General features: G+C 33.7%; 1 protein-coding gene across 1 annotated transcript; it reads left to right on the plus strand.

The window, feature by feature from the left end:
• The first annotated feature begins 371 nt into the window (after positions 1 to 371).
• tefu (Serine/threonine-protein kinase tefu) lies at positions 372 to 18541 on the plus strand. Its single transcript, XM_089705339.1, has 35 exons — positions 372 to 723; positions 795 to 888; positions 1439 to 1603; positions 1880 to 2109; positions 2774 to 2872; positions 2947 to 3180; positions 3545 to 3678; positions 4096 to 4332; positions 4659 to 5770; positions 5857 to 6275; positions 7293 to 7751; positions 7834 to 8154; positions 8279 to 8841; positions 8920 to 9091; positions 9176 to 9413; positions 9483 to 9721; positions 9876 to 10147; positions 10272 to 10479; positions 10625 to 10913; positions 10986 to 11456; positions 11536 to 11737; positions 11874 to 12039; positions 13392 to 13498; positions 13577 to 13684; positions 13761 to 13993; positions 14261 to 14488; positions 14863 to 15027; positions 15153 to 15259; positions 15344 to 15460; positions 16154 to 16255; positions 16445 to 16632; positions 16764 to 16870; positions 16954 to 17068; positions 17145 to 17266; positions 18143 to 18541. The coding sequence occupies exons 1-35, from the start codon at positions 523 to 525 to the stop codon at positions 18352 to 18354; spliced, it is 8436 nt and encodes a 2811-aa protein (XP_089561465.1). The 5' UTR covers positions 372 to 522; the 3' UTR covers positions 18355 to 18541.
• Positions 18542 to 22925: the final 4384 nt, after the last annotated feature.

The following is a 22925-nucleotide window of genomic DNA, read 5'->3' on the forward strand; positions in this document are numbered from 1 at the left end:
AAATCACGTCACCTGACTTTGACGTGTGTTTACCATGACATGTAATAATTCTCTGAAAAGTGTTTCCATGAAAAAAAGTTCTCTGAAATGTTAAGATTGCGTAGATAAATATTACACTGCATTAGGTTTAAGCATATAAAAATAAAACACGATTTACTTCAATATGAGACGTGGGAAGTATAGCTCCCAGCGTTTTAATAAGGGTTAATTCAAATGTTGCCAGCATACTCGCTCCCCTGAGTATATATGTTCTGTGCTCTTGTGACGAGTTTGTCAAGTTGACATTTTGTTTTCCTTGCAAATTCAAATTTCAATTTCAAATTTGAACTACCTACCTATTGTTAAATTTTGTTATGTTATGTTTTATAGTTTAGAAATAGAACATTTAAATGTATCCAACTAACATTTAGAATAATTAGAATTTAGATATATTTTTCGAGAATGAACATTAAAAATATAATTAAGTTTTAACGACTCATATAATATTATTGTGTAGTTTTTTAATTATTACAAACAATAAACATGGCTTTAGAGTTATCTCTTAGAGAAATATGCTCTAATCTCACATCTATTCGGGCTACTGAGAGGAAGAAAAGCGCGGAAACGTTAAAAGATATGCTAAACAGAACAGCTGTTCCCAGTTTACTGAATGAAAATACTTTGAAAAAATCTGGATATACCTGGAATCATGTATTTGGTGATATTAATGATTATATTCTGAAGGTAATGGGAAATTATTTTGCTTACTTAATAAATATAACATAAATAATTGATATTATACTACTACTTTGTAGGAAACAGAAAAATTTGAAACAAATAAAAATTTCTCCGTCATAGTTGGAATTGCTACAAGTCTGCTGAATTTATGTGTTTCTGCTTCTAACAAAGGTAAGATACTTTGATGGATATTACATTCTTTGTAAAAATAATTTCCCTAGTCATTCTATATGGGTTATTGGTTTACTTTTAGTCTATTTTAAAATCTGGAACAGAAATTATTGTTGGGATATTTAAAATAAATTTAAAAAAAATAATTTATTTTATTTTAAATAAAGGAAATACAGGAGATACCAAACTTATTTTGGTATCTCCTGTATTTCAAGTACTTTTCCTCCACGGCCCATACAAATTTTCCATCCTGTATATTTTATTGAGTGCTGTAAAAGTTATATAGGTACTTTGATAATGTATAACTATGAGCAATAAGTAATTAAGAAAATAACAAACCTATTTTCATACATTTTTATTTGGTTCATAAACCTATGGCCTATGTGTCCTTGATGAGAGAGATGCATTATGTTATATCAACTGTTAAATTATTATTTTTTTTAAACAATGTAAATTTCGAATTTTCATAAATCTCACATTGGCCTTGTGTTTCAACCATTTTTCAATAAGCAATAAATCCAGCTTACCTAATGTAAGAAATATTTTCCAGGTGGAGCATATATAAAATGTGATGCTATTATGGACGCATGTTCCAATATTTTTAATGATACTCGTCTGCGTAAAGCTATTGGTGATGCCTATTTCAATGTACTGTATAAACATGTACTAAATAATGACTATTTCATAGGCTATATTACTCCAGACATGTGGGAAAGTAAGTTCTGAAATTTCAAGCATGATTTATTGCTAGTATAACAATATTGTGATTTGTAGGGTAGATAATGCTAAGAATTTTGCATGATTGAACCTCTTTTCTCCCCTGTGTCACTTTGATTTTCACTTTCGGATCCTCACATATGATTAGTTTATATACAATATTTCTATAATTTAAAATTTTTGAATGACTTGATGAATTGTGATATTAAAACAAATCAAGCTGATGATTTGTTTATTTAATTCAAATTTAATTGTATGTTTTTTTTTGTTTTAGATTTGCTGGATATTTCTGTAACAACTTGTCTCACAAAATTATCTCAATTGGATAACCTGACCAAATTCAAGTTTTTATTGCTTGTAATACAAAACGCTAGTAATTCCAGTCAGTGTTTTGTTTGTCTCAGAGATGCTCTGCCAGACATTAAAAATTGTTTTCGAAATGTTATACATGATAAAATAGTACAAGAGTTTGTCTTGAAAACTGTTTTATTATTGATGGAGTTGGTAATAATGATTTGATAATCTTATTCATTTATAAGTTATGAAAATTGTAGTCTACTATCAAACATAAAATTTCTTTATAGACAAGCAACAGTATGCTTGCCCACAAATACAAGATCTGTTGCCTGCCAGACTGAGATTTTTTTTTAAATTAATACACCTGCTACCATATTTATATGATATAATAGTGATAATCAGGCTCATATCATATTTATTTTTGTGTAGTCATTAGCTAGTGCTGCTCTCTAATCTGATCTGAATATATTAAAATTGTGTTGCGTCATGGCAATTACGTCACTTCATGGAGTAAGACGATTCTAGTATCTTTGAATATTTTCAAAGAAGTTTCACTTCTGACACGTGTGCTTGGCACACACGTTTTTTTTTAATTTCAAAAAAAATTTTTTACTAGCTGCGCTTCGCGGTTTCACCCGCGTGGCTCCGCTCCTTTTGGTCTTAGCGTAATGTCTAATGATTTATAGCCTTTCTCGATAAATGGGCTATCTAACACCGAAATAATATGTCAAATCGGACACGTATTTCCTGAGATTAGCACATTCAAACAAACAAACAAACAAACTCTTCAGCTTATATAATATTAGTATAGATAAGTACATAGTATATTTCTCTAAAAAGATAATACTTATATTATGTTTTCATTTTGCAGTTAGCTTCAGAATGTCGCCTATACATTTGTGAATTCTCTGAAACACTTTTACCTTCATTATTTAAGATTTATGATCATAGTATGGATGTTAAGAAAAAGGCAAGTATATGTGATTATTTATTTGGTTTCCCTTTTTAATATTTGCCCCCTATTTAATCATTGTTTCATTTCAGTCTTTATTATTCAAAGTATTGCAAGTTGCATTTGTCATTCATCATCCAATGGGCAGATTGCAAAAAGAAGAAGGCAGTATGGCACATAATTGGGAAATTTGGAACAAACATGTGCACAGCATATTAGAAATTGTCTGCCTTGAAATAAATAATATGCATAAAAATTTAAAACACAGTAGTTCTCATGCACATGTTGACAACTTTTCTTATTTAGCAGCTATAACTTATTATCAGGTATGTATCTTATATTAAGGTAAATATTTAGAAATACGTTGCCATTATTACGGTCTGTGAGTGTGGGGGGGAATGGAGGGAGGTAAGTTTATCCCCCCCCCAATTTCACCCTCCGGAAACCATTTTTTTGAATTTTTGAAAAAAATGCAGTCCCACGCCCTTGCGTGCCAAAGCACATGCATTTTATCGAGTTATGCAATCCAGTAAGATTGCATATCTTAATAATAATAATTGTTTAGTGTTGTTACTATGTTTCATAAAAAAAAATAATATTGCTTAAGTACTAATATTTCAGTTTAATTTTTTGTGTCAGTTACAAAAACATACCCTCCATTCTTAATGCAATGTCTTATATCTCTTTCAGATCCTTAATGAAAACAGTAGCGAGGTTGTTGAAGAAATAGGAGAAAACTCGGCCAAGAAGCAGAAGTTAAGTTTTGATAATAAAAAAACATTTTTCGATTTACTGGAAGAACTTCAACAGAATTCGGAGACGTGGTAACTTTATTTTATTATTGTCTAGCTTTCCCCCCGCGACTTCCCCAGCCTGTGGTCTTAGAAAAAAGAGTTGTCGTACATGTCGCATTTTTAATATGGCGCCATCTATCTTCCCATGAGAATGAGGTGTTTCCCTGCGATAAAAAGAAAATTGTATCACTTTCTAGTCTCGTATCTATGCGCGCACACACACACTCACACACAAATTACATCATGAAATTGCTCCGTAATAACATATTATGACCAAAACTTCTACTTGTTTTAAGTTTAAAACCAAGGGACTTTTTTTCTAATGTGAATACATTTTTATAAGTTGTTTCCAAGGTAAAGTCCTCGCATCGCAATAATTATTGCATGGTACATGAGAGCATGATGTGGTTACAAATTCAATAAATACTTAAATCTTTGTTCTTTCAGGATATCAATCATACACATGTATGTGAAATATTTCGGGAATACTTTATCACCACCCCACTTTATGAAATTGTTAAACATTTGTGAAATCTTAGTGTCTAAAACTGCTAAGAATTTTAACTGGGTTGATTTTGGTAAAATGACTTGCCTGGTGTTAGATTACTTTACAATGAATGCAAAATTAACAGTTGATATATCAGGACAAAATGACTTCATCTCTTTATGGAACACTTGTGTGAGGTAAGTGAATCGCCAAGTAAAAAATACAACAACTCTGTTAATCTGAAGTTTGAAACTAAACGACTAGAGTCACAAGGTTGTAAAAAAATGCATGACGATGTAAAATGCATGATTGGTATTGTATAAAATATTCATTGAAATAAATACCTTATTTCCTGGCAGTAATGTTCAAAATCCATTGTATTGCTCATTAGAAAACTACCTGATAAACGCGTAGACAGAGTTTTGCGAGTCTATTTATCAATTTTAAGCCTATTAAAGAAAGAAATGGTTCCACATGTTTCTTTAATACAAATAATAAGATGACGCCAATTCTTTATTTTCAGAAACTCGGCTATACAGAATGCTGCTCATGAATCGATACACATGATTATACTTTCATTATTAAAACTAGATGTTATTAAATACATGCATGTGCAGCCTCTTCTTACAATCTACTTTGAAAAGAGAATGCCTGTTGATAATCATACGTTAAAAACTTTAAGCTCTCTTCATTATAAGTTTTTCAGCAATTGTTGTCAAATAGAACAGCGACATAAGTGTTTTACTTGGTTGACACACGTGGATATAATTGATATAGACGTAAAATATATGGAAGAGATATTTGTTCAAATAATTTCTAACGACAATTTTCCATTAGCTCAACATAACTATTTGAATGCGTATTCTAATAGTATGCACGATATTTTATTCAAAAACATTGAAAATAGTATACTGTTTGGAACATTTGACTATGAAATTGATAGCAAAGAAAAGGGAACAGCTAACGAAAAAGAATTAATTGGTGCAATTGAAATAAATCGAGAAGTAAGCGATTGGATTATTAAATACTTAGAAAATGAGCTTTCAGAATTTATCACCACGACTGCTAATAAAGATGAGCCAGTTAAAATTGGAAAGTACATACACTTGACTTTGCTTCTCTATAAATCTTTACTAAAGTATAAAATATTAACCAAAGAAGATGTACTAAGCTCTTCACTATATGTCGTTCTTATAGAGAGCCTAAAGAAAATATTTGTTGTTTTTACACGTGTTATAAAATCGTCTGAACAAATTAAGAACAAAATAGCATTATTAAATTGCCTACAAAATATCCTTGAAAACGATTACAATAGTTTTCTGGACAGCGTTATTCGTTCGTGTATATGTGAGGATTGCTTTCATTGCATCAATGAAATTCTCAAAACTGAAGTTAGCCACGATGACGAAGAATATAATGGTGAAGATGATATTGAATTGAGCCTCGCTGGATTGAGGCATCATTGTATATACTTCCTGTCCGCTTATTGTTCACACGACCACGACTATACGGACGAAGTTATTAAATGTATATTAGACGATGATGTTTATAATTTTGAATCCCATTGGGATATAGAGTGCGCATTAAGATGTATTAGAATGATCATAAAAAACGACAGGGATAACAAATTCATTGGTAACGTTATTGTTATAAGTATGGATTTTTTAAATATTATAACCGACAGTTATGAATTAGAAATTTAAATACGATTTATATTTCAGATTATGTGTTAGGCCTTATGCAGACCATGTGCAGGAATTTATTCCGAAATTCCAAAGCGAGTTTCGAAATATTACAAATTATATTGCAAATACTCGATAGGGTGTGGGAAAAAAATGATCACGTTTTACGACAAAATTGCATTATTATGGTTAGAAGTTACACACAACGCTGTATGAAAATGTACTACCCTCCTCGTGTTGCCGTTTTAGTGTATGAATGTGTGGCTCGTATTATAGAGCTTAATAATAAACATCATATAGGTATTGATGACTCGTTACAAGATGTGTTAATTGAGCAGCTTACAGGAAATATCCACATTATGCGAATATATTGCTGTTACCTTATGAAATATGCATGTGGTAATAATTCTGATATTAAAAACATATCAAACACTCTTATGCAAATCTTTGTAATAAATGTAGGTATACTTATAACCAGAGGCGGCTCGTGACAAAATTTTATGGGTGTTCACTTGAAATAAAACACTGAAAATACATGGTGTAAAGCAGTACATTTATCAAAAAAATTACTTATAAAGGAAATACATACGTCTTTCTTTTTGGTGTGCAAAAATATCTATAACTTAAAGCGACAAGACATTCGTAAATATCTGTTGTTGCTTTCATCACAACCACACAACCACGGTGTTTTCACATATTGTTCAGATTTAAACACACGCGTATATGTTTTCGTTTTTGTCGTACATTTTTGCGTAAGATCAAGTTCAGGCCGTGGCGGTCCCTTAGCTTTACATTCAAGCCGAATTTGTAACGTTTTATCACACTTTTTAATGAACGCCACATTATAATTATTGTTCATTTTAACACTCACAAGTAATACTGATAACTACAGGCTATTTCAACACGTATTTTATAATTTTAATTAGAAAATTGCATGAATCGCGCGCGAGCATTGAAGTTGACTCGAACTGGCAACGTCGCACCGCGCCGCGCGCGCTATCGCTGTCCTGCCGGGCGGTAAAAACGAACCGGCAACGTTTGCGGGTGCGCCGCTCTGAATTTTGCTACTTTTCCATAGAAAATCTTTTGTTTCACGCGCAGGGCTTTGGCAAAACCCTCTCTTTCACTCCTATTGGATTTCGTATTAGGAAATGTACTAAATCTTTTTTCATTGGATCGCAATCGTGAGCGCACCGCTTCGCGCGTTACATTAATACAGTAGGTATTATACAGGTGTATGGGATGATGGAATGATGGATATATTCATTGGTATTAACAGTAGTTTTAAAGATTACGATTGATTTTAAATAGTAATAATTAATGTTAATAATTAAATTAAGGAGTATGATTTTATTATAATTATTTATGGGAGTTCACTGCACCAGCGCTCCTTAGGGCGAGCCGCCTCTGCTTATAACTACGTGAATATCACACCTAATACATAGAACAGGTAAAAAAAATATTTAACTTTCCAGGTATCAAATAATAATGAAACTGTACTGAAAGACGAAACGACCAATAGAACATTGACAATATCGCACTGTTTTCGAGCTTTGTCGCAGTTTCAACCTTACCTGATTCATGATATAGTTCTTAAATTGATCCACATTCAAAATAAAAAAGGACTGAGTAAGCTTACAATTAAAAAAGTTTTGAACATAATTTTGAACAAATCTATGGGAATTAATTTAGAAGAATATGCCGATATGAATGTTAAAAGAATTCTTCAATATTGGTTTAAAGAAGAAGAAGGATTCCAAGACATGCCTTTAAGTCTATTAGGGTTTAAATCCATCGATGCGTTTATTGAGAAACACTTGAAATGGCTGATTGCTATGGATATATTGTGGCGTAATAATGGATACATTGAGAAGAGTGAGGCTACAAAATATGTCGTTAATAAATCAGGAAAATCTTTAGAAGACATAATTGAGGTAGGTTTGAAAAAAGTCCAATTTTTTATTGCTTTTTTAATCTTTATATCTCCTATTTTTAATTACTTATATTGTTTTACAGATCTGTTTTTGTTCAATAATTGCACTGTGCCTTCCTTATATTGTTACCGAAAAATATAAACTAGAAGATCAAAAACAGTCAGACTTCAGGGTTCTATTGGAAAACGCAAATAGAATGTTTCAATCTACTAGACAAATATTAAAAAATGAGAAATGGAGTAATTTGTTTGTTGAGCATATGGGGGAGTTAATTCGCTTGGCAGCCCTTCATTTGTTTGATCCCGATAGCGCTGAACTTGAGTTTCAAGTGAAGTTGACGACAAAAAGACCTCAATTTAATTATACTAAACCTGTTTTTAATGCCGTGTTAAGATATTTTGGCGTAAGTATATACTTTGGTAATATCAACGTATTATTAAGTATTTTATACTTGATATAATCTTACTCATGCCTTTTTTTTCATAGGAGTCAAGAATAATATTCTATTATATTTTACTTTGTTCCAGGAACTGATTGATGGAAATATAATGCAGTATCTTTGTGAAAACCAACCGTTAATCATTCTTACTATACTTTTTAAGCTATGGGCCAACTTTATCAAAGAGAAGATACTACAGTTGAAAACGATATATTTGCATACTTATATCAGTTTCATTGAAAACATTTTACTGGGAAATCAGTCGGATGCGGTTTTGTGTAGCTTTGCTTGTAATAGTGTTTTAAATGCCATTGCGACGTCCAAACTATCGGACGAAGTAAACGTATTAGTTCATTCATTGAAAGTTACGATGGAAAATATTTTAAAGAATCCATCTAATCGGTTAGATAATTTAAAAAAGTCTGTCATTTCCAAAATTCTCTCAATCTTAAGCATTAAAAAAGAACAAGGTTTAACATTTTCGGAAAGCTTGGAAACTTATTTACTCGAATATAGTAATTCTAAACGTGGAGATGTTGTCGATTATATAGATCTTTTATATAAAAATGAAATCGGAAACCACGTATGTTCATCAAAAGAACAGTTTACAATAATGTTGCAAAAATATATAACGAACATTTCCAACCCGAGGTACTTCAGAATTCTTTGTTCTGCAAATTTACATAAATGTTAATAATTCCGTTAATTGTTTTAAATTTATTTTTGTAGCCATGAGATTTTGTTAAACTTGAGACAATTCTTGAAGACCAATAATAATCTTGTCAATGGCCTCATTAAAGATTTGGATATAAAAGGTTTTTCGGAAGACTGTATGAATAGTCCAATCCATTGCATGATTAATTCACTGAATAATATATTGAATACCTCAAATGATGATAAGGTAACTATTAATTTTTTGAGTTTCTTTGTTTATATAGGAAAATTGATTACGAAGCAATTTAATTTTTTTTAATGAAACTTACAGATTATAGTACAAGCTTGTAATTGCCTTAGCGAAGTCTGTACTTACGATATAAAGAGTCTAGTGACTGTTCCCGCCGATACAAAGAAGGCCGTAACTTTAGCGCCAAATGAATATTTTGCATTTATAGTTCTAACCATTCTTTCTGAAAAGCTTTTTGATGAAGATCCAGCTGTTAATAGCAAGGCAGCAAAAGCCATTAATCGTCTATTGAAGTTCCGTGATGGAAAGTTGGCTTTAGGTATGATAATTTTATATAATTTATCCCCATTAAGTGTTGCACTATACTAATGATACATTTTTGTGTCAGATATGGAAGGAATCAACAAAGAAATTTTACAACCACTGTCACCGACAACCAGCGAAATCTTCTCTGTGTATCGGATAGATGACTCAAAATTCAATAGATATAATCGTCTGGATTTCTGGATTCCGAAACAAAATGAAAATCATATAAAGTGGATAGAGAGAATAACAACATCTCTTTTGGATGTGATTGCTTCACCAAATAACTGTGCGTCTGCTGTGCGCGACGTTTGTAATTCTAAGGTGATAAATACTATTAAGATGTGTGTTAAGTTTCCTTTGTATCTAACTTGTCTCTCCAAATTATCTTTATTTAAAAGAAAGAAAATACAACTTGTATTTTGATGTATGACATACTCCATTACATTAATCAATTAATTATAACATGAAATTTCAGCCAAGTGTGTGTGCACCAGTCATGCCAGCTGTTTTGGGACTTTTACTGGATTGTAATGCAGAGAAAGTATTTCAAGTTATAAGCGAGCAAATAAATCAATTCTTCCAATACATTTGGAAAATGATCTTTAACGATGAAAATATTGAAGATTTTCACCTTCCTTCCGGTACTACAATGTCCAGTAAACTGGACCACACTCATAAAAATATTATTCAATACACCATAAATGTTATCAACTTTATACGATTGCAGGCGGAACATTATAAGACAAGGTATGTAAATAGAAAATCGCTCACAAAACATAGGACTGGCTGCTGGAAATATTTTTATATTTCTATAATTTGTGACTCAAATTGTTTAACACCAAAATATACCAACTGTTATTTTTGCCAATAGACAATCCCGTAGCGTCGATCGCTTGAACTATTTGAATCTGGACTATATAAAAGTGTCGTTAGCGGCAGCCCTAGCTGATCGCAGTATGGTGGCTATATACTACGGTGAGCTCGGAGCAGCTGCCGCTAACGGGGGAGTTCCGCCCGATTCGCCCGATGCCACTAGCAGGATAAACGGAGGATCGCACTTGCAAAGGATATTTAGAGGGGTATGTGTTACTTATTTATAATCATTTCTTACATTAATCAGTGCATGTTTTACGTATGCTTTGGGAGGGCAAATAGAGTTTCATGAAAAATTGGTATCGCTACTGCGTTCAATGTTGTCTGATGTCTATTATACTATTATTTTAGTGTTTTGTATCCATCGGTGAAATGGACGCCGTGGAAGGCTGTGGCACTGCTCACCTCACTAGTGAAGGGGAAAAGAGAAAGCACCTCATCAACACGGGCCAGTTCGCAGACTCGCTGCTCCTGCACGATATTGCACTTTCGTACGGAGCTCAGGATCGAGCCTTGCAGTACGGAGCCGTTGTATCCTTGCACAAGTCTGGCATGCACCATCTCGCCTTACAGTACATTAAATCTTGCCCCGAAAACGAGGATTTAGACGACATCAAATACGACTGTTTGTCATATCTCGGTAAGGAATTAGGACACCTTAAAAATAAATGTTATTTCTAGAATATAAGGGTAATAATCCCATTTATTTTAGGTGATTGGACTGCAGTTGTTGACACACGGGAATTAGAAGCGAAATCTAAACTCACAACTTATGATATAAATTCATTCACAAAAATGTACAGATATGCGTGCCTCAAAGACTGTCTTAATATACAACCGACTGAAGAGTTCTCTGTGAAGCTTGAACAAACGCTGAATGCTGCGAAATTGACTATTTCAAGGATGTGTCGAGATTTAAATATGGAGAACTCACAATGTGTTTATAGCATTATGGCAAATTTGCATCTATTTCGCGATATAGAAAACTATTTCGCAGTTAGATGCGGCAAGGAAAATCTAACTAAATTGATTAAAGACTGGGGAATTGAAAATTTGCCTCCATATAAAGATTTTACACACCTTGAGGGTTTGATATCGCAGCGGAGTTTGATCCTGCAGCATGCAGCAGAAAATAATGGTATTCATTCGACGATCATTAATTCTCTACATCTACAATATGCTGGTAGGTATTTTTGTTTGCAAAATCGAGAATAATATGAATACTTACTGATTAATTATGCATTTAAAAATATTTTTGACAGAACTGGCTCTTCTAAATGAAAGGGTACAAATGGCTCAGCGCATAGTGGCGATGGTTAAACGGTTTCAACCATCGAAAGAGGTTACTCTGATAGAGAGTAAGGTATCATGGGAAAAGGGACACAAAGATATAGCTCTGTCCTTGTTGCACGATAATGTAGATGATGAATCTGATAATGCAAAGCTTACTGCAATGTCTCTAAGGTAAGTAAAGAGCATATTGAATTTACGTTCAACTGCTAACAATTTTATACCAAAACAATATAATAATAATCAGCATCAATCGTCATCAATATATGAAATGTGCCAATTTGCATGTTATAAAAGAAAATAATTTTAGGCAATACGGCTTATGGATGGGAGAATGTAAACGTGAAAACGCAAGAGATATAATAAATAAATACCTAGAAAAGAGTCTCAATGTTTTGAAAGAAGGTGATGATGTAAAAACAAGACTCAGAGTCTATTATGATATTGCCACATTTGCTGATGCAGAGTATAAACAAGTAAGTATTTATATTTTTGGTTTTATGGCATTCAAATGCTTTATAAATATAAATTTATAAAGAATAGAAAAAATTCGATCACGAGGCGGGACTCGAACCCGCATCCTTCGCGCCATTCCGGGGCGGATGCCTGACCAACTCAGCCACTCGTGACCCGCCAGAGCAATCGAATTTATTCTATTCTTTCAGTTTTATGTGTCTGAAGGGACACCCCGCGCGCCATCTATTGAGATGATTAACAACCATTTCAACCAATATGAAGCACTTTTCAGTGAATACAATATTGTAACGATGGAACACGACCTTTTTTGTTGAATTTATATTTTTGGTTTTATGGCATTCAAATGCTTTATAAATATAAATTTATAAAGAATAGAAAAAATTCGATCACGAGGCGGGACTCGAACCCGCATCCTTCGCGCCATTCCGGGGCGGATGCCTGACCAACTCAGCCACTCGTGACCCGCCAGAGCAATCGAATTTATTCTATTCTTTCAGTTTTATGTGTCTGAAGGGACACCCCGCGCGCCATCTATTGAGATGATTAACAACCATTTCAACCAATATGAAGCACTTTTCAGTGAATACAATATTGTAACGATGGAACACGACCTTTTTTGTTGAATTTATATTTTTGGTTTTATGGCATTCAAATGCTTTATAAATATAAATTTATAAAGAATAGAAAAAATTCGATCACGAGGCGGGACTCGAACCCGCATCCTTCGCGCCATTCCGGGGCGGATGTCTGACCAACTCAGCCACTCGTGACCCGCCAGAGCAATCGAATTTATTCTATTCTTTCAGTTTTATGTGTCTGAAGGGACACCCCGCGCGCCATCTATTGATGCTGCTGAGTTGGTCAGGCATCCGCCCCGGAATGGCGCGAAGGATGCGGGTTCGAGTCCCGCCTCGTGATCGAATTTTTTCTATTCTTTATAAATTTATATTTATAAAGCATTTGAATGCCATAAAACCAAAAATATAAATTCAACAAAAAAGGTCGTGTTCCATCGTTACAATATTGTATTCACTGAAAAGTGCTTCATATTGGTTGAAATGGTTGTTAATCATCTCAATAGATGGCGCGCGGGGTGTCCCTTCAGACACATAAAACTGAAAGAATAGAATAAATTCGATTGCTCTGGCGGGTCACGAGTGGCTGAGTTGGTCAGGCATCCGCCCCGGAATGGCGCGAAGGATGCGGGTTCGAGTCCCGCCTCGTGATCGAATTTTTTCTATTCTTTATAAATTTATAAGTAAGTATTTATTAAAATTTAAAATATATATTGAAGAGAGAAGTAGAGAAAGTGGTTCTTTTAATATATAACCAATTTAATATTCTAATTTAGGTGGTGTCGTACATGAATTCAACAACCTTCGAGAATAAAGTGAAATGCTTAGAGAGCTTGAAAGGGACTGTAGAATCTCTAAAATCATCGCAACTAAGCCTTACCAGGTATGACTTTACACCTTAAAACAGTAATAAACTTTTTCCTTTATTGTCCATAAATATTAATTTGAATTTATTTTACAGAGATGAAAGAAGAGCTCTGATGGCTAATAATGCGTTTAGAGACTTGGATGAAGCTGATATTGCTAATACCAGAGCAGAGAGAGACACTTTCTTGAATCTAGCTATGAGGTAATGTTTAAAATTACACTCTATTTTCACGTTAAAATAATAACAATATTTATTAATAAAATAAAATACTTTCCAGATATTATTTGCAGTCTTTAGAACAAAGTGATGAAAACAATTTATCAGTGTTTAGAGTAATTTCGCTATGGTTTGAAAATAATACTATCGACTTGGATTGTGAAGAGACCGGTCGCTTAGGATCACTGTTACAAGGGATCCCGTCTTGGAAATTCATAACAGTGCTGCCGCAGATTGCTCCTCGACTGTCTTCGGAAGATACGCCGTTTGCGAAACATTTAAGGAACTTAATAAGTAAATTTTTTCCTATTCCTATGATTTGTTAAAATGTATTATGTAGGCTGTACAAAGTGCTTTTAATTTGTTTATTTTAATGTTATGTTTTTAGAAATATCCGTTTTTTACGGGTTGTTGTGGAGTTTTAGTGATTTACCCAAAAGAAATCTGATTCAATCAGAATTTTAGATTCCGCTTGTTTTCAATTAGGATTGCTATTTTATTGACGAATATACATTAATTAACCCGTAAAAAACATTATATAATTGTTAACAACATTTGCAGCGCGATGTGCAATAGAGCACCCTCACCACACCCTACCCATACTGTTTAACTTGAAGAATTCCGATAAAGACGTGACATTACGTGAACAAGTTGGGTTATCTGGAACTAGAGCTTCTATATCGGCTCCAGAACCGAGGGTGGTAGCTGCGGAACAGCTGATCAATGGACTGGCTGCTCGTACTCCGCAACTCGGTGTTATTGTGGAACAGATGGAAGTACTGTGTGATGGTGAGTTATGGTTGAAATGTTGATGCTAATAAATAAACCATATTATATTCAAAATAAGTAAAATTTAAGAAAAATATAAAATAAGATACAAACGCTTCGGATCACATTAAAATACAAACTTACCTCTTTCGCATATGTGGATTATATTATAAAATATTTATCAACCAATGTTACTATAAAAGACGGAGGATCTCAATTAGACTGTTTTTTTTTTAGTTTCAACAGATTGACAAGATTTGTGTTTGATAGAAAATAGTAGAATTTTAAGGATACCTCCCCTAAGAACGTCGGTAACATTTTTCGTAAAAGAGCATTATGCAGCTTCAAGTCAATAAATTTTTACACGTATCACAAACATACGTATTATTTTTTAGCTATCATCAAGTTCGCCTATGCTGTCCCAACTGCGAAAGATATTGGAAAACCTTTACCTATACCCAAAACGGAGGGAATATCCAAGCTTCGCAATTTGAACAACACACCGGTGCCGATCGACACTATTGCCATACGAAAAGATTTTGATTACTCAAACATACTCAGTAAGTTTCACCTTTTATTTATAAGCTCTAATATATTTAATTTTACGTGACTAGCTTTGTAATTACCTTATTAGGTAATACATAAAGTTGTCGCTCAGTTTTTTCATATGATTATTTATTTAAAGGCCTCTCATCATTTGAAAACCATTACGAACTAGTTGGCGGTATTAATTTTCCCAAAAAGATATCTTGCCGACGCTCTGATGGACGAAAACGGATTCTGCTAATAAAGGTAAGAAATATAGTTTTCTGGAAGTTTCTAGTGTCAATGTATCCTACTATTAAAGGCAGTTACGTAATGCGTTTAATTTTAAAGGGTGAAGATGATCTTAGACAAGACGCGGTGATGCAACAAGTGTTTAATATAGTGAACACCTTGCTGGAGAAGAACCCAGTCACGTACCATAACAAGTTACTCATACGCACCTATAAGGTAACAAAATATTGTTTTTAATATTATTGGGGCATTTACTAAAAATATATCGTACGTCATCGTTAAGGGAGAGGTGATATTGTAAATATTAAGTTTGAACATAATGTCTCTACTCTCTATACAGTGTGGAAATTTTCTGTGGGCCCTGAAGGGAAAGTACTTGAAATACTGAAGATAGGGAATTTTGCTAAAAGGAAACATTCCTTAATTTTTAAAAAGATATAGAACTGCATTCATATCGGAATTTTACACACTGTATAATCTATTATAAGAAATAATGTCAATAAATGTTCTATATTTCCATAAATTGTTCAAAATCGTTCAGTCTCCTTGTTTTAATACTAGTTTATAACTAAACTAGTTTTCGCCCGCTTTGTCTAAAACCTAATAAATGATATACCTTCCTCTTGATTCACTCTATCTATTTAAAAAACCGTATCAATATCAGTTGCGTAGTTTTAAAGATTTCAGGATACATAGGGATATAACGACAGAGGAAACGAGTTTATTTTATACTATGTAGTGATGATAAATGATAAATGGTAAGGTGATGTCTGGAAGAAATCGCTCTAAGCGATAAGACCGCCAATTGTACTTAGTGTAAATTATATTTAAGTGTTTGTATTTCTTGTTTTGTTATCTTTAAGTGCAATAAAGTATTTATAAATGAATAAATAAATGATAAATATACAGGTTGTGGCGATGTCTCGTCGCTCCGGCGTGCTGGAGTGGTGCGAGGGCACGATGCCGCTCGGCTCATATCTCATGCAAGCTCACAAACAATATCGGCCACAGGTAATTCGCCTAATTCGCCTAGTTGAGAATGAACATTTTGGTTTTTATTGTTCTTTCGATTGAGACCCACATAATTCGGTGACGAAATTATTATATTTGAAGTAACAAATTGTAAATTATTTTTTACTTCTAGTCAAAATCTTTAAAATGCCATCATTCTTCTTTAAAGTTAAATTATTGTTTCTTTAGGATATTCATCCGAATATAGCTAGAAATAAAATGAAGGAATGCCACGAGAACAGAAGATCTAATAAGCATAAGCTGGCAGTTTTCAATGAAATATTGAGGGTGTTCAAGCCAGTTTTCCATTATTTCTTTACGGAACATTATCTTGATCCCGTAACTTGGTACGAACGACGACTGGCTTATACTAGAAGGTACTAAGATTCATCTTTCCTTGTTATTATTTAAATTAAACACAAAATACGAATTAATCTAGTTGAGAATTATAAATTACAAAGATTGTAAGCAACATGAACTATCCATTGAATATATTATTTGCTTTCAGTGTTGCAACTTCTTCCATGGTTGGGTTCATAATGGGTCTGGGCGACCGACACGTTCAGAATATATTGATTGACAAAACCACCGCTGAAGTTATACATATTGACTTCGGTAACTATACACAATTTATAAAAATTATTAATACTGTCCTTTTTATTTACTTTAAATATAATAAATTGTTTTTGTTTTCAAAGGTATCGCTTTCGATCAAGGAAAAACATTACCCACGCCTGAAACGGTGCCTTTCCGTTTAACTCAAGATATTATAGCTGGATTCGGTTGTAGTGGTGTTGAAGGCATATTTAGAAAGTAAGTTATTTTCAGTTTAAATTATAGAACGCCTCTCTGTTTTCATGTTTTCATTAATTTTATGCTTTCTAAACAGTTGCTGCGAAAAAACATTACAATTACTGCGTGACAACCAAGAAACGTTATTGACTATACTCGAAGTTCTCTTATGCGATCCGTTATATTTGTGGATTGTGCCATCAGCAGCTAAGAATGCAGGTATGTAAATGTTAAAAGGAAAATAATTTAGATATTTTTTATATACCTACATATAGTGCATTGGAGAAGTTGCAAAAGAACGGTAACATAAGTATCATATAAGTATCACAGGGTAAGAAAAAAAAACACATGTTTAATCGCAATAGTATATTTATTACAACAATCATTATTCAATGTTACATTTTTACATCTAATATCACAATTTATATATTTACAGATTGTTACAGCTTACAATTTATACATTATATCAAATAACTAGTTGCACAAAATATTTCTATAGCTTGTCTGTAATCCTGATGTAATATAAACTACAGCCCTGCCAAGTACCATCAAATCTGTCCCGCGAAAGAGTATCACGTGTCCATTCATCCTCGCAAACTTTTATCATTTTATTTATGTCTATCATATAGGACATTGAAATGACCCTAAGCGGTTCGACTCCACGTTCTTTATCCTCAAGAGCTTAGTTCCTCTGTATGCTTAAATCGTTAAAATTAAGCATCCAAAATTTTGATGCTTTTTTTTTAAATGATTCAAGAGGAGGGTTTTAGTTATAATTTACTAGGTTTCCACCCGCGGCTTCACCCGCGCAGTCAAAGAAAAACCCGCATAGTTCCCGTTCCCGTGGGATTTCCGGGATTGCGTCATTTTCCCGGGATAAAAAGTAGCCTATGTCCTTTCTCGGGTATCAAAATATCTCCATACCAAATTTCATGCAAATTGGTTCAGTAGTTTAGGCGTGATTGAGTAACAGACAGACAGACAGAGTTACTTTCGCATTTATAATATTAGTATGGATTAGGTTTTAGAGAATTTCGATACAGTGGGCGAAGCCGTGGGGGGAAAGCTAGTTGTCAATACAAAAAATTATTCCAGGTGAGCAGCAGGGCGAGGGCAGCGGGGGCGGCGGTGTCGGCGGGGGCGGGCTGGCGGCGCGGGCTTTATTAGCTGTGCGCGGCAAGCTGTGCGGCGCCGAGCGGGGCGCGGCGGCCGTGTCGGCGCGCGGCCACGTGGCGGCCCTGCTGCGCCGCGCCACCGACCGCGCTAACCTGTGCCGCTTGTTCCACGGCTGGCAACCCTATCTGTGAACTTACATGCTTATAAGTGTGATTGGCTGCGCGGGTGCTAGCCCTACTTGCGAGCTCGTACGCGTATCGACACGATTATTTGCGTGGTTAGTAGCTCTAGCTGTCGGTAGCTAACTTATCGGTGTGATTGGTAGCGCGGGTGCTAACTCTACCTGTGATGCTAATCCCCTTGATTGGTAGCACGGGTGCAAGTGGGTCAATCAATTTTTAAAGGTCCCGATCATAATTTTCTCGTATTTTTTTTTTAACTTAATTTTCAGCATTTTACTATTTCATTTAGAAGATAATTCTTCGTAGATTAAGATTATATAGGCAGCAGTGATGTTGATTAAATACATTTGTGGATTTAACTTCACGAACCGATCTATTCACGGGAAATAATGTCCTTTGGACAACTTACACAATAGTACTTTTTTAAATGTTAAATTCCCTTCAGAATTAAAATAAATTCTTCTAATATTAAATAATAAATAATATTTTGAAATTTGTTCTATTTACACCCAAAATACGAAATATTTTTATTAAAATTGAAACGAATGATGTCTTTTGAACAACCAAACAATGTTTCATATATAAAAAAGTTTCAGTAAAGCTGAAATAGTGATATTTTTTACAAAAAAACTATTAAGGCGAGTTTGTTACGTATCGTATTATTGATTTTACTTAATTAAAATGAACTGATTCTCGATATAACTGAATGAATGAAGTATAATGTGATTTTCATATGGGGACATCTTAGTCGTCTTGATTTTTGAAATGTTAAAATTACAATTAAACTAGACATAAAATCGCGTAATAAAAATGTGTTCCCGAAACAGCCGAGTAATAAACAAAACATGAACTATTTAACTGTTAAAGTATAAGTTTTATATAATTATTGTCCTAGGGACAACCAAATTGTCCATGGTGCAACCACTTTGGTTGGCCAAGTGACTGGTTGTCCGCGGGACATTTTTAAAATTTTGACCCGCCAAGCAAATACTATTTTTTATTTTATATATTAATCTCAGCTCACACTAAATTATAGACGAAAGCGCATCTCGTGTAGTATAATTGATAACAATGCATCAAGTACTTATGTTTTAATCACAGTTGTCTGACGGACTGACAATAAAGCCACCCCACACTCACCAACGTTGCTCGGACGACTGTTGCCGTGATTTTATACAAATCAAAATGGCGTTTGAGCCCGACAGTTAATTATTGTGTTTAGCTTGTTGTTTAGGAATCTACCGCGCACTCTGTGTTTTGTTTCTATAACTAAATTACGGTTGTCTGTGAGACCTGTGCCATGTAGATGATTTATGGGGACATAAGTAAAATGCCTGAAAATCGTATTATATCCAATAAAAAAAAAATTATTTGTATGTTTTTATGTCAATAATCATTAACTGAAACAAGAAGTGTATTTGGTATTTATGGTCGTGATAGTATGTGTTCGTGATGCGAAGTTTTTTAATGCATTGTAGCTTGGGGACAAATGTGATAGTACTGGAAAATTGCATTTAGTCTCTGGACAACCATGAAACTACGCACAAATTAATAAAACAAGTAAAATATTGTTTACAATAATGTTAGAAAATATTAAAAAGAATATAATTAAAACCAATTTAACTCTTTATGATTTCATGTTTATTACTTAATTATCGTTCAGGGACATGATGCGTGTACCGTCGGACCATTAAAAGTTGATCGACCCAAGTACTACCTGTGAGCTACCTTATCGGTGTTATTGCTAGCGCGGTTGCAAGCCCTACACTACATGTGAGCTTACATGCTCATCAGTGTGATTGAAAGCCCTATCCGTTAGCTAGCTGCGCTATCAGCACGATTATTATTTGTGTGGCTGGTAACCCTATCTGAGAGCGACGTGTGTAGGTACCTACTGCTACCTGTGAAGAAACCCATGTGTTGAATATATTGCATTTAAATAATCTGCTCCGCCTGTTATACGTCTAGCAGGAATTTAATAAAAACTTCCATAAATATCAAGACTATAAATTTTAACCATCCTGCTTTATGGGCCCATTTATTTTATTTTGTTACAAATGCGTCCGTTTGTAAGGAATCTTAATTTTAAGCTATTGCATAGCTTCTATCGCGGGCCTTGAGCGCGGGGACCAAATCCAGAAATTTAGTAACGAAAAAACCTCACGCTCCCCACTCCGACGGGCGCGGAGGTGTGGCCAGTGGCTTGAAGGCATAGCATTAGCATGCAATAGCTTTACCGCGGCAGTCCCCGAGTGCCATACGTCTTTTTTTACTAATTTACGATTATATAGCCTTACACAGTTAAAAATATGTCGCTGTGCTTAACCTGTGCCATTTAATATGTTAGTTTATAAGAAACGGTCAGAGCCTAGAATACGGTCATTTTAAAATACTATGTATGTTTAAATTTTTTTGGTAAATGTGTGCTTATATTGGATATTTATAATTAAGTGCGTATTTTATGTTTACTTTACTATGTTTTTGTTAAATAGTTTGTCAGAATCTCGGTCGGAATAAACATATTATGTTTTTAAATTCATTATATTATGTCTGTAGTATTTGTACCTATAGTCAGTTAATTTGAATTTATTGTTACTTTAAAATTTTTTAATTATTAGTTTCGTTTATTATGTATTTTAATTAGTTAGCTACTGAACCATGTTATAAATGTGATAGATTTTATCAGATACTGGTATAATTTAAGCATTGAATGCTGATAGTATTGTATGCCTTATTGTATTAAATTGATTCGAGTAAATGAAAATAGGTTTAATAATTGATGTTTGTATAAGTTTCCATATTATGGTAACAAAATATGTTAATTATGTTTAATGATAATTTTGATACAATATTATATTATTATGTATTTTTTTAAATTGTATTTTTATTTCTAAAGCCTTATCCTAAACAGAATCGTAGCGTGCCTTGGCGGGGCCCCGTATAAAAATTTGTTTGGGGGCCCTTAGGAAGTAACGATTTCTCACAAAAGCGCACGTTGGGGGCCCCCTTGGCACGGGGGCCCCGTATAATTGATACGGCAGATACGGCGGTAGCTACGCCCCTGATCCTAAAGCTATTCCATCCTAAGCCTTTCAAAATAACACCTTATCGGGCTAGGTATAGAGTCGACGAAAACATATTTTCAGCCAATCCATCATAGGTACTTGTATACAGGGTGTAACGATTACACCGTGTGCTCAGGCGATTATTCCGTAACTATTGCAGATATCATAAAACTTTGAACTGATATTGAAAGTACTTTACCTAATGAGTAAAATGAGAATAATAACTTTTTAAAAATATAACGTGAAATATCTAAAAAATTAACTTAAAACACTCCAATACATTAAGTATGAGATATGGATAATGAATATCACAAAAATGAAAGATTTTCGTTTCTTTTTCTATAGTTGGTTTTTTATTTACTTAGTAAATTTTAAGGAAAGTTCATTTAGAAACTATAAATAGAGCAGACGTCCTCATTATATTGCACAATGAGGACGTCCGAAACTTCGAAAATCTCCGTCACTTCGAAAATCAGCTTTGAATACAAAATCTAAGGGAGTGTTTAATTTAACATTTTTGGATATTTCTCGTTTATTTTTAAAAAGTTATTATTGCCATTTTAATCGACTTCAAAAAAAGGAGATTATCAATTCGACCGGTACTTATATGTTTTTTTTATGTAAGTACACCGATTACTCCGAGGTTTCTCAACCGATTTACGTGATTCTCTTTTTGTTTGTGCGGAATGGTTTCGAATTGGTTCCATAAAAATTTCATTCGGGTAGGCCCAGTAGTAGTTTATTTTATGAGCATTTTTGTCTGATCTCGATGACATAATTGAAAATCTAGCAACTATGTATCATTTATTAGCGGCTATTTCTTGAAAACTAAATTTTTAAATGGCATACACAGTAATAACTTATCATTTTTATTTATAATAGAGTTGGCAAACGCGCTTGTGAAAAGCGATCGTCAGCGAGTCCACTGAGTAAATTGCATTTAAAACAACAACATTATTTACTCCGCTTAAAATATTTTATAATAAAGCTATCGTTTTGAAGCCTTGATGGTATCGTTTTCTCTGAACATTTGGTCTTTTACGTAGGTGGCCCCAATGTTGTGAGATTTATTTTAAAGCTAAATAAAATTTAAATGAGACCACACGGGAAGCACCACTTTTAAATAAAAAAAGAATCATCAAAATTGGGTTCACTCAATAGAAAGTTGAAATAACAAAGCCAAAAAATAAAGTCGAATCTACTCCTTTTTAGGATGTCGGTTGAAAAGTGGTTGAAAATTAATATTCAACATTAAAATTAGGAGCTATTCTATATGACTCTCCGCATATTGGACGTTTAGATTAGACGTATGAGCATTATAATATTGTGTTTTTATATAATTTTCCCAATGATATTCTAAATCCTTAGAAAACTGTATCACAATTCACCGTAATTCACAGACCACAGTTGCAGGATGAATCAATTTGGATCGATGTTGAACCAAGCCTTAATAATTTTAATGTTGGCAGCACTGCTTATAAGTCAAATTTCGAGTTTGACGCGTTTGACGCATGG

This window comes from Colias philodice, chromosome 2 (assembly GCF_061535455.1).
Source record: "Colias philodice isolate Cphi_HAF_F1 chromosome 2, ilColPhil1 Martin Lab GWU primary, whole genome shotgun sequence".
Classification (NCBI taxonomy): Eukaryota; Metazoa; Arthropoda; class Insecta; order Lepidoptera; family Pieridae; genus Colias; species Colias philodice.

Excerpts from the sequence above, each read along its gene's own strand:
- tefu (XM_089705339.1), top strand. The coding sequence starts at position 523 with ATGGCTTTAGAGTTATCTCTTAGAGAAATATGCTCTAATCTCACATCT. Across the intron at positions 8,842-8,919 it reads ACGAACATTTCCAACCCGAG|CCATGAGATTTTGTTAAACT; the intron begins GTACTTCAGAAT and ends TTATTTTTGTAG. Across the intron at positions 10,914-10,985 it reads CGACTGTTTGTCATATCTCG|GTGATTGGACTGCAGTTGTT; the intron begins GTAAGGAATTAG and ends CATTTATTTTAG.